The 12,772-nt window shown below is 40.8% G+C and overlaps 1 protein-coding gene across 1 annotated transcript in view; it reads left to right on the forward strand.

Annotated features, from left to right (window-relative positions):
• LOC309563790 (arsenite methyltransferase-like) overlaps positions 1-12,772 on the forward strand; it is a 102,027-nt gene that overhangs the window by 35,920 nt on the left and 53,335 nt on the right. Inside the window, exons 2-3 of the mRNA XM_082268403.1 lie at positions 8,050-8,098; positions 12,186-12,313. Of these exons, the coding sequence (XP_082124529.1) occupies positions 8,050-8,098; positions 12,186-12,313 (177 nt within the window). The remainder of the gene's footprint in view (positions 1-8,049; positions 8,099-12,185; positions 12,314-12,772) is intronic.

The following is a 12,772-nucleotide window of genomic DNA, read 5'->3' on the forward strand; positions in this document are numbered from 1 at the left end:
TTGAGATACACTCTCCACCCAGACCTAAACTTTCCTACACTAGAAAAGGTGGGAGCTTACTGATCCTCTGGGGTTACTTTCTCACTTTTGTTTGAGACATCAGTGACTCCAGCATTCCTGGTCACCTTTTGACATCCCAGAATCAATTCAGATGGGCCTGGCCTTGACCATCAAGGAGCACCTATGGGCCTGATGTGATAGCCTCTACCTTTATATTGGGGCTTTTTGTCACTTCCTTCACAATTATCCTGTGAGGCCAAACAGAAAGGAAACCGTCATCTCCTCACAGCTTACCCTGGCTCTGTTGGATTCCCTCACTCATGCATTATTGTCTTTATCATTGCATCGTCCTGAAAAAAACATTGATGTGCAAGCCATTGTTGACTGAGGCACTTGCGCAGCCTCTTGGATGTATATTTTCCTCATCAGCTAGGTTAGGCCTCTTCTACCCATTTGACTAGCTGATGGTTCTGCCATTAACACTGGGCCTGTTACAGAGATGTTGCCCCTCCTGACCACAGATTCTCCAGGCCCTCAAGAGAATCCTAATTTTGATATCATACCTTCACCAAAGTTTCCTTTTATCCTGGGTGTACCCTGGTTGAAGGGCCTATAATCCCAGCATGAATTGGTTCTTTGGAGAAGTCAGTTCCATTCTGACTCCTGCTGTCAGTTTTACCTGTCTAACTTTTAGATGTCCTCTCTGCTTGGGTGTAGAAAAGACAAAAGTATTCCCCTAGCCTTTCATGACTTCTTGGATGTGTTCTATAAAAAAAGGGCTGACACACTACCTCCACTTCATATATACAATTGTCTGATCATGTTCCCTCCTGGTGCAAAGATTCTGTTTGGTCAGGGTTATCCTTTGTCTGAACCAGAATGAGTTATACTGGTTCCAAGGACACCAATGCATATAGGCAAAACCAGGCCTTCTGGAACAATGTGCAGTGAGCTGATAAATCAAAGATAGAAATGTTTGGCCACAGTAACAGTAGACATATTTAGCACAAAATGAAAACACCAATTCAGCAAAAAGAAATTTGTGTCGATTGTGTAGCATGGTCGTGGAAATGTTCCAGTCCCTATTGAGAAATTTACTAAAACTGAAGCGTGCAAAATAGAGCTTTGCATAGAAACCAACCAGATTACAGGTTCTATTCTCAAAGCTAAATTGAACAAGCTGAAATTAGAAGCTTATTGGCTACCATGCACAGCTGCACCGGATTCTAAGTGCTTCAGTTTTTTTTTTTAAATCTCACCCTATATGTCTGATGTTGGCAATGAGAAAATATGCTTTGAACACTCATTATCTCATGCATGTCCTACATACATGCATACAGTATATGCTGTGGTATAGCTATCAGCCATGCAGAAAATGCACTAATGGCCAGTGCTGGGAGAGAGATCTTTATCAATGTATAGCTTAAATCTGACATTTTTAATTAAATGGTTGGGACCCATACCAGACCAAAGAAAATGGCAACTCTGCTTGGCTTATTTAGGCAAAAAAAAAAAAAAAAAAGAAAAGATTAGCAAACAAATCAATAGCAATCATGCAAAAACAATCTTTCACTAACCGAACGAACGTCATTGGGAAGTGTTAGGGAGCAATTCCTGTTCAGATATGTGTAAGGCTTTTAGGTGGCAATTTTGGGAGATAAAGAGGTGGTGAGGAGGTGAATATTATGCATAAAAATTTTAATCATTGATGGTTCATCAATTATTGATACAGTTTAAACTGTTTAGTCTAAATACAAACTGGATAGTGGGACAAAAACTGCCAGATGATAGGGAGTGTGCAACATGTTAGGCACTAGAGCTGCACTATTCTCAATAAAATGAGAATCTCAATTTTGTTGCTTAGAATAAAGATCACGATTCAAGATCATCTTTTACATTATACAAAATAATTGGGCTAAGTTTTTTTTTTTTTTAATTCAATAAAGTGTATTTTTCCTGACACAAGCATGACAGCATACATGTATGGGTATAGGCTCCGCCCCTCACCCATTCAGGACTGGTTATACTAGATAAATTAGTCACCTCCCCTAATGCGACATTCTCTTTTTGTTCCTCAAATGCTCTTCTGGTTATAACTATGGAAAAAGATTTTTATTTTTATCCTCACCTTGTTGGATTCATCTGGCCAGCCGCACAGGTTCAGCCTCTCTCCTGTGACAAAGCTCCCTCCATTCGGGTGTAAACCGAGGGAGGCCTCTCCCAGCTGCAGGTAATTGGGTGCAGGATGCTGGTCTCTGAAAGCAGGAAAAACAGTTCTGCATTGTTGTTTGTTGGGACTGATCCAGTCTCTCCTCCTGGTTAGTTATGGCCCCACACACTATTGGTTATTCTGGCACTCTGTGTATATTTTGTTTCCCATGCATAACGCTGTCATTGTTGTTAGGGAGGCTGCCCCCTTCCAAGATGGCTCCTTGTCTACTTCCTGTGGCTGTACTGCAGGCTGCTCTTTCCAGACGGATGTGTGGATGGAGATGGCGCCCAGCAGACTTCCAGTTGACAGGGAGCAGCAAAATGGCGTTGAGATAACTTCCGGCTCGCGGCAGTAGCGATGGGAGCTACCTGTTCAGGAATAGAGCCTTTCCCATCACCTTGGAGCCAGTCAGGGATGTGTGTTGCCAGAGTTGTATAAAGTACTCAAAACCCATACTTGAGTAAAAGTACAAGTGCTCGATCAAAAAGTGACTTGAGTAGAAGTGGAAGTGCTCAATCAAAAGGTGACTTGAGTAGAAGTAATAAAGTATTCAACATTTTTTGTACTTAAGTATTGCAAGTAGTTTTTTTAAAAAATTTTGCTACTCAAGTACTGAAAGTAAAAGTACCAGTAGTTTTGAAAAAAAATATTGCTACTCAAGTACTGAAAGTAAAAGTACAAGTATTGTGTTATGTAGTTATTAAAGAAAGAAGTCAAAAGTTTGAACATCATATTGTTTTTTATTATTTTAAATGCAGCTTTTATTTATGCATACAGTAGCATTTATTTTCGTATGCGCTGATAATACACATGTTTTGAGCTTCATGAAACCTGCCATCTACTGTTCTGGCAGTGGTAATTTTTATAATTGTAACGAGTAACTATGAGCACAAAAAAATATATATATATTGGAGTAGAAGTATTGAAATCATTGAAAAAATGTAGTGAAGTAAAAGTGGAAGTAGGAGAAAAAAATTCTACTCTAGGAAAGTACAGATACCGCCTTTCGGTACTTAAGTACAGTAGTGAAGTAGTTCTACTTAGTTACTCTACATCTCTGTGTGTTGCACAGGTAGGTAAGCTAAGGCTCGGTTTCCACTAGTGCGGCTACGAAGTCGTGCTACTTCTAGCGCGACTTCGTAGCTAAAGTTGTTTGCGGCTTTCAGTGAGACTTGTCCCTCATTATAGAGGGAAGTCGCACTGAAGACGGCTCAAAAGTAGTGCACAAACTACTTTTGAAGTCGCGGCAGTGGAAACGGGCCAGATAGAAATCAATGGCTTTTGACTTGCTGTGCGACTTGACATGTGTCAAGTCGCACTAGTGGAAACCGAGCCTTAACCATAGGCTGTTATGGATTTTCATGATTATTATGCAGTTAATATGTCTGGCTGTCAAAGTAGGGTAACTTGCTGTTATAGTTCTACTTGTTTCATTATTGCTTCACAGGTTTTGTTTGGTCTGAAGTATGGCTAATGCATGGCCTGATATACAGCTGTTTTCTGTGCAAAGTTGAGTCTTTCCCATTAACTCAGCGATGCCTGGCTGTGCAGCTTGAATCACTGTTTAATGCTGTAATACCTGGCTTTGCTGTTTTTAACCTTTTTGGATTTCGGTGGCCTACCTAGTGTAGCTTATCCTGCCAGGGCTATTGGTTTGAGGTATATTAACCCTTCCTTGTGCTGCTTATGATATAGTAATGCTTCAGTATTAATGACTGCTATGCGTTGTATGGCTACTATGCATTTAATGCCTGCTTTTGGCTGCTAAATGTTGGTGGCTGCTATACATTAAGGGCTGCTATGTGTTTAATGATTGTTATGTATTAACCTGTTATGTCTAAATGCTGGAGAGAAGTTCAGTGCTCTGCTTAAGTTTACAGTGCCTTAAGTATTGTGTCTATTACACATCCATTGGTAATTCCTTTTTCTGAGGGGTTAATTCTAGCTCACAATAGCATATAGGTCCATTTGCTGCTTCAATGTCTGCAGATGGATGTGTGGATGGCCACTGAGAGTTTATTTATGCTAATGTCCCAGTCAGTACTTCCAGGTATTTTATTATGACCACAAACCTGCAGCTCATATCTTTGAGGCGTGAGCTTACCCAGAGACCAGCCATGATCATTAAGGTGAGGGTGAGGTAGGTATACTATCCTCAAAAAAAAAAAGGCAGTATGGATGTGTAGCAATATTTTCAGGCATTGGGCCTGATATGGTACTGCCATTGTTACCATTAACACTTCCAACACATTTAAGTTGAAAACCCAAGTGTAAGAACTGAGACAATGACCATTCCGGCATCTTTGGTTTGTTTTGTTTATTTTGTAATGGGGATGGGAGAAGGAAATGAGTGGGATACTCCTCTGACTCAACTAGGTTCAACTGGGACACTGTACAGAACAATTCCCGTTAGCGCTGTTTTGACGCCAGCTGAATGCCAGCCAACGCTCCCTGGCGCTTGAAGATACTGTTCTGCTGAACTGTGCTGAAACTTTGACATTAATACTCAGATAAACTCAGAAGATCCAGGACTGTATGACATTTGACTCCTGACACTCTGTTTAGCTCAAAAGTCCAGTGAACAGCTCCCTCCAGCCCTTCACTGACTGAGGTAGCCCCTTGTAACTGCTTGTGCTGCTGCAACTCTTAACACTGTACACTTTAACTCTTTAGGGCCCAACCGCTGGTGCCCCCTCTACACTTTAGGGTCCTCTCGCTAGGCACCCCCTTGACACTAGCTGGCTCCTGGATCCCTGAGACCTTCACCAGAGTGGTCCCCTCTATACTTCAGGCAGACCCTCAGGGGCAATTCACAGTACTCACAAAGTTTGCATGCTTTCCTGGAACTGAACCCCTCTATCTTCACTAGTCCTCGGCACACTGGATCCTCTCTGCAGTTCCGCTCAGCTTTTTCTCTGGACTCTCAGGCAGCCACCCGAGACACCCGATCCTTCTGACAGGAGGAGAGACAGCCGTACCCTCCCTCCTGGGACTTATACCCACTCCCAGAATCCTCTGCGACAGAATCTGCCTTCTGGGGTAGATACAGGCCTGAATGAACCACAGGTTGGGTTTCCTCCACTGCCCAATGAGAATCCTCTCATGGAGCCAGTGGGGAGACTCCCCTCTCAGCAGCCACACTTGGGAGACATGACAGCCCAGCTGAAAACCATGGCCCTGGTATTAGGCAGCCAAGGCCCACTAAGCTTTTACCTAGCACCTACCTTGTAGGGTGCTACAGATGGTAAAACTTTCAAGCCCTTAATACCTTCACCACTCCCCAAAGGAAAAGAGACAACTTGTTCCTCTCTGGCTCTGAAGAAAACCACTACACATTTAAGGTGCTGCCAGGAGGGGCAGACTAAAGGCAATCACTATGAGGACTTGGGTGATATGGGGAGTTTGGTTAGCTGACGTGCCCACCAAGATGCTATGCCAAGTTGCATATCAGATGGCAGTAAACAAAAGGCAGATGTTTTGCCGCTGTTCAAACTGACAAGGTGGATCTCTAGCCGCTAACGATCAGGTACTAAGCTATTTTTATTTATTTTCTTTAATATAGTGAATATAGTTATTTGATAAACATTTGCGCAAAAATCGCAGGGCCTTTAAAAATCAGTGGCGCCTTCTTTTTTTTCTACTGGTCATGTGCTTTCAGAAAATATATGTTTTTTTTGGGGGGGGGGGTTCTTACAAATTCTGAAGCTATAAGTGAAAAATAAAAAAGCAAAGGAAAAATTGCAAAAATGGTCTGGCCAGCTGAGTTTACTAGTGGAGCACATGGCTTGGCAACGAAAGGGTTAAATATTTGAAAAACCTTTTAAAAATCAAATCTAATACTATACTCTGATGCTGGCACCCTTATTCTTTGTTTTACTACTTAGTAACTTGCCCAGAAGAAGCGTTTGTATAGGAGTTGGCCTGATACTTGTTTTGGTGGGTCATTGACTCACAAAGTAGTGAAGCAAAGATGAGGATGAAAGCCCTGATGCATGCACCTTCGGAAAGCTGTTCACATATTCTATCCAAACAGATGGGTTGTTGAATCTTGAATTCTATATTACAATTATATATATATATATATATATATATATATATATATATATCTATCTCTCTCTCTCTAATATATATATATATATATATATAGTGCCTTGCGAAAGTATTCGGTCCCCTTGCACTTTTCTACCTTTTTGCCACATTTCAGGCTTCAAACATAAAGATATAAAACTGTAATTTTTTGTGAAGACTCAACAAGAAGTGGGACACAATCATGAAGTGGAACGAAATGTATTTGATATTTCAAACTTTTTTAACAAATAAAAAACTGAAACATTGGGCGTGCAACATTATTCAGCCCCCTTAAGTTAATACTTTGTAGCGCCACCTTTTGCTGCGATTACAGCTGTAAGTCGCTTGGGGTATGTCTCTATCAGTTTTGCACATCAAGAGACTGAAATTTTTGCCCATTCCTCCTTGCAAAACAGCTCGAGCTCAGTGAGGTTGGATGGAGAGCGTTTGTGAACAGCAGTTTTCAGTTCTTTCCACATATTCTCGATTGGATTCAGGTCTGGACTTTCTAACACCTGGATATGTTTATTTGTGAACCATTCCATTGTAGATTTTGCTTTATGTTTTGGATCACTGTCTTGTTGGAAGACAAATCTCCGTCCCAGTCTGAGGTCTTTTGCAGACTTCATCAGGTTTTCTTTCAGAATTGTCCTGTATTTGGCTCCATCCATCTTCCCATCAATTTTAACCATCTTCCCTGTCCCTGCTGAATAAAAGCAGGCCCAAACCATTATGCTGCCACCACCATGGTTGACAGTGGGGATGGTGTGTTCAGGGTGATGAGCTGTGTTGCTTTTACGCCAAACATAACGTTTTGCATTGTTGCCAAAAAGTTTGATTTTGGTTTCATCTGACCAGAGCACCTTCTTCCACATGTTTGGTGTGTCTCCCAGGTGGCTTCTGGCAAACTTTAAAACAACACTTTTTATGGATATCTTTAAGAAATGGCTTTCTTCTTGCCACTCTTCCATAAAGGCCAGATTTGTGCAGTATACGACTGATTGTTTTCCTATGGACAGAGTCTCCCACCTCAGCTGTAGATCTCTGCAGTTCATCCAGAGTGATCATGGGCCTCTTGGCTGCATCTCTGATCAGTCTTCTCCTTGTATGAGCTGAAAGTTTAGAGGGACGGCCAGGTCTTCGTAGATTTGCAATGGTCTGATACTCCTTCCATTTCAATATTATCGCTTGCACAATGCTCCTTGGGATGTTTAAAGCTTGGGAAATCTTTTTGTATCCAAATCCGGCTTTAAACTTCTCCACAACAGTATCTCGGACCTGCCTGGTGTGTTCCTTGTTCTTCATGATGCTCTCTGCGCTTTAAACTGACCTCTGAGACTATCACAGTGCAGGTGCATTTATACGTAGACTTGATTACACACAGGTGGATTCTATTTATCATCATTAGTCATTTAGGTCAACATTGGATCATTCAGAGAGCCTCACTGAACTTCTGGAGAGAGTTTGCTGCACTGAAAGTAAGGGGGCTGAAAAATTTTGCACGCCCAATTTTTACGTTTTTTATTTGTTAACAAAGTTTGAAATATCCAACAAATTTCGTTCCACTTCATGATTGTGTCCCACTTGTTGTTGATTCTTCACAAAAAATTACAGTTTTATATCTTTATGTTTGAAGCCTGAAATGTGGCAAAAGGTCGCAAAGTTCAAGGGGGCCGAATACTTTCGCAAGGCACTGTATATATTATCTCTAACTAAATTCATTATTGAAAATGTATTAATGAGTTGTTTTTTTTTTTTTTGGTGTATAGTACATCAGAAATGGATGCCAACTACCTACAGACATATGATGATGTCAAGGTACAGTATTTAACAGATTCCTAAAGGATACATGTGCAATGTCTCCATTTGAAGGGATGGGGATTAATTAATTGACATACACTTATTTTGAACAATAACGAGCTCCAAAAGTAATAATTTCCTGTTTTACATTATTATTTTATTTACAGCGGACAGGCATTTTTAATAAAAATCAAATATATGTGCAGCTAGCTAAAGAGTGAAAACTGTACATTTTACTAAACAAAAATATAGCAAGTAGACATATAATTTTACTAGTATTTTTTTACAGATATTTATATAGTACCAACAATTTATGCAGCTCCTTACATATTGTACATTCACATCAGTCCCTGCCTTCAAAGAGCATACAATCTAATGTTCCTATCTCACATTACATGCATACATATATTAGGTCTTTTCTCCAATATACTGTATGTATGCATGTAATGTATATGTATACATTACATGCATACATACAGTGTATATTGGAGAAAAGCCAATATACCTACCTCCTCTTGGAAATGCATTCCTGACAAAAACAGACAAAAATACATGTTGAGTTTCTGATAAACTTAAAGTAGAGCTCAAGCTGTTTTTTGTGTTTATCAAAAGTCAGCAGTTACAAACGTGCATCTGCGGACTTTAAATCTAAACACACTCAGCTTTCCCCGATGCCAGCATTTCAACTATGGGCACCTGGTTTTGATATCTTGCGGCTTCACAGCCGGGTGCCCACTGAGCATGTGCGAGTCGCGCTGCACCTGTTGAATGGTCCGGCAGTCTTCTGGGACCTGTGACGGGTTCCAGAAGACTGCAGAGAGGAAGGGGGAGAGGAGAACCTCCACTCAGATTGCCTAGGCATTCTGACCAAGAAGGGAAACGGGTGCCTGTGAAAACCCCCAAAAAAAAATGACATGCCAAATGGGGCAGGGGAGGGGGAGGAGTGCTTAAAGCAGAACTTCCCCTTTTGGGTGGAGCTCCGCTTTAATGGCATGCTTCACTCTAATTTTTTTTTTTTTAAGGCATAGCTGTAATGCATTTTTTATAGCATGCTTCTTTTGCTCATGTTAGGCAAATCATTTTGGGACAAAGTTAAGGTTTGCTGCAATCATAGGATCAAGGCGTACCCTGCAGATGTGAGATTTGTGATCCTGACAAATTTAGGTGAAAACCCAACTGGAAGACTTTTTCTAAAACCATAATAAACTGCATGACCTTTGAACTATGGCCTGCAGGCTTATAAGGAACAATTAGGGGTCTTTTGGATAATCCAGCTCCCTCACTAAAAAAAGGGGGCACAGGATAGCCTTGGTGCAAATTTATTGTAAGCTTCTGTAGTAATAGGATAAGAAAGGTTGGCAAACTGCATAGAGAGATTAGGGTCAGTCAGGAAACTTTTAAAGCGGAACTTTCCTATCTCAATCAACATCAACTTTTTTTCATTCTTGCGCTGTTTGCATTCGTAAATAGATAGGAAGGTATATTATATTTACTTGTATTAAACTTTTTTTGTACATTTTTTCACATGCTTCTTGGTTTCCAGGCCTAGGCAAATGATGTAAAACATACCAGGAGTCTTCAGGATGCGAGGTTGGGAGAAGGGATTTTCTCCACTAAGCACACCCTCCTGCTGTATGCCTAGGTCAAGGGAAGATGGATTCCCGAAAGATACATAAATCATCTGCCCTTACTCAAGATAGCCATGACCAGAAATGCTAGGGGGTGTTTATCCTTAAAAGCACCCCATGCTCTTTGCAGGAGGTCAACAGTAGGGCAGGAGGAGGAAAGGCCTGGTAAATCCATTTCTAAATGAGAAATAGCCAACAAGTCGGGATTAGAAATAGTAATTAGTTGAGCAATCGACTCGAGTCCATATTGTTCTGACGGCCCCAGCCAGCAAGCTGCTGGAGCTGGGCAGTCCGAAAATACAATTTAGCATGTGTGACTGCCAGTCCTTACCTATCTTTACCATACTGCAGTGTGGTAAAACTGGTGCAAGCTTTTTGTCTCTTCCAGATAAGATCCCTGAACTGGGAATCAATACATTTACACCACTTTTGGGAACTTCATACAGGAGAGCTATGGAAAATATTTAAGAGCTATGGGGCCCAAACCATTTTTATTAAGTTAATTCTCCCCACTACGGAGAGGAATTTTACACCAGCTATGACTTTTTAGTCTTTGTCTCTCTAACAGAGTGTTTAAAATTCAGCTGGAGAAATCTGGAGGGTTCTGGAGACACCACCGCTCCAAGGTATTTAAAGGAGGTAGCTATAGGGATCTGCCTTGAGCACATAGGGAAATGTGTGGCTAGTGGATCAAGGGGCATAAGAATAGATTTAGTCCAATTTATGGTGAAACTCAAAAAGTCATTAAATCTATTGACTGTCTCCATCAGTCTGCAGGGAGCCAGCTGGATCACCCAAGTATAATATTGCATCATCCGCATATAGGGATATTTTCTCTTCTAGTGAACCTCTTCTAAATCCTATAATATTGGGGTCCCTACAAATCAGAATGGCAGTAGTAGGGAGTATAATGGGTACACCAAAGTCGAATGTTCGTGTGCAGCCATTCAGACTTTTCTTGCTTAAGCCCCTGTTCACACTTATGCGATGCGGGAAGGCTGCGAATTCGCAGCCTGTTCCTGCATCGCAAACGCACCCCTGGCAGTTCACACTGCCATATGCAATACGCTGGGGGTGTCAATGTAATCTTAACGACACCCCAGTTTGATCGCATATCGCAGTGCGATCGTGCAGTTCGCACAGGATCGGATCGCACAAGTGTGAACCGCTGTGCGATCCGATCCTGATGCGGCTGCAAAAAAGGGTCCTGTGCGTCTTTGCTGCGGGTGCGGTGCGAATTTAGCCATACAAAGTGTATGGCTAAACTCACACCGCACAGCCGATCGCATGTAATGAAGGAGCAGTGCGCTCCGACATTACATTCGATCGCCGCAGCCGCATCAGTGTGAACCGGCACTGAGGGAGTAAATTGTGAACTGATTTTTGTTTGCAGCAAGGTTTTGTTTCAGAAGTAAATATTTGGAGTTTTTATCGTGTGTGTATTTTTTTTTGATGGGGTCTTTTTTTTAGGTTTTTGGTGCTCAAAGTGCAGTATTCACTTGTTATTAACCATCTATTATTGGAAATGCAAAAACATTGTGCACTGAAACCAACTCAAATTATATCACTAACATTCACTGCACCCCGATACATAAATTAGCTTATTGTGTATGAACTGCTTTAGATTTTATCTTTGAATAATTACATAGGTAAGTCTGAAAGTAAAAATAAAGGAAATGTATCAGTTGGGTGCCCAATCATCTCTGCCTTCCACAAATCTCAAACATCTCAAACATATGTCCTTTACAATATTAGATGCCTAATAGTCTTACAGTGATACTAAACACACACTGTTTATTTTCATTGTCTCTTCCCTTTCTGTATGTGGATAATAGCACTGTAATTATTTCATATGTTCAAAATAAGAAAAAAAAAACAGCCTTTGGAATACAGATTAAAAATAACTAAATAATATTAATAAACTGTTTTAAATTGGCATACAAATATATGTTTGAAATTAAACCTTTATTATTTTGTGGAAATAACATGGTGTAGGCAGATTTCTGCCAGTCAATGGCAATCATGCCCATCCAGCCTGTATCTTAGAATAAGAGGGAGGTGAAGTCACCATTAATCTACATGTAATATCCTGCCCCCATTGTGTTTAGCTGGTTAGTGAGGAGGGAGGAAGAGGGCTGTCATTTACCACTGTGTATATGCCCACATGTGTAACTCTATAGTCGCATGAGCTGCTCAGATGTGATAGGGAGGAAATCCTTAGCATAGAAACTCACTGAAAACTGAGTATGTGCAGAGTTGCAAAATCTCTAGCTGAACTGGGGACATGAACAGAAGGGGGAGATAAGAGAGCAGCAGGATCAACCAAGTTTTTTTGCAGAATATTTTTATTTGTAGCTTGTAATTCAGCATTTATTGATAGATTTTTATGATGAAGGGTTTAGTGACACTTTAAAATAATCTTAATTCTTGGTTAACTGTTATTGATCACCTTTTATCACATAATTTCTCTATAACAGGACTATTATGGGAAGCAACTGACTGATACAAAGGATCTTAAAACCTCAGCCTGCGACGCTTCTTCCAGGCCTTCACTGGAACATATAAAAAAGGCATTGATTGAGATTCATGCAGACATTTCTTCACGGTATGAAGTTCCGCAACTTATTCATAGTGAAAGATGATGTCAGATTGTGGAAAGAGGTAGGTTAGGAGTCAGCAAGACCGGAATGTCGGGGTAATGGGGCAGTGAGACGAGATTCTGGGAAAAAGAGAAAAAAAGCAACAAGACTGGATTGCGGTGGATGAAGAGAGAGAAGGCAGTGAGGCTGTATTGTATAAGAGGAGAGGAGGCAACAGGGCTGCATAATGGAGGAGTGTATGTCAGAGAAAAAAAATATGTAATATGTTAAAAATGTTATAGTAGTACTAAGAAAAGATCAATGGTGAATTATAATAGTGGCAGTTTGTCACTAACTACATTGTGTTACCTGCAGCCCAAGAAGGAAATCTTTCACCTGATTGAACATATTTCCATACAGTTATAGATCTGTTCAAGTGTATGTTTATCATCATCTAGGCCCTGGTGAGGGGGGGGGGGGGCATT

Source organism: Pelophylax lessonae (genome assembly GCF_965119305.1).
Source record: "Pelophylax lessonae genome assembly, chromosome: 9".
Lineage (NCBI taxonomy): Eukaryota > Metazoa > Chordata > Amphibia > Anura > Ranidae > Pelophylax > Pelophylax lessonae.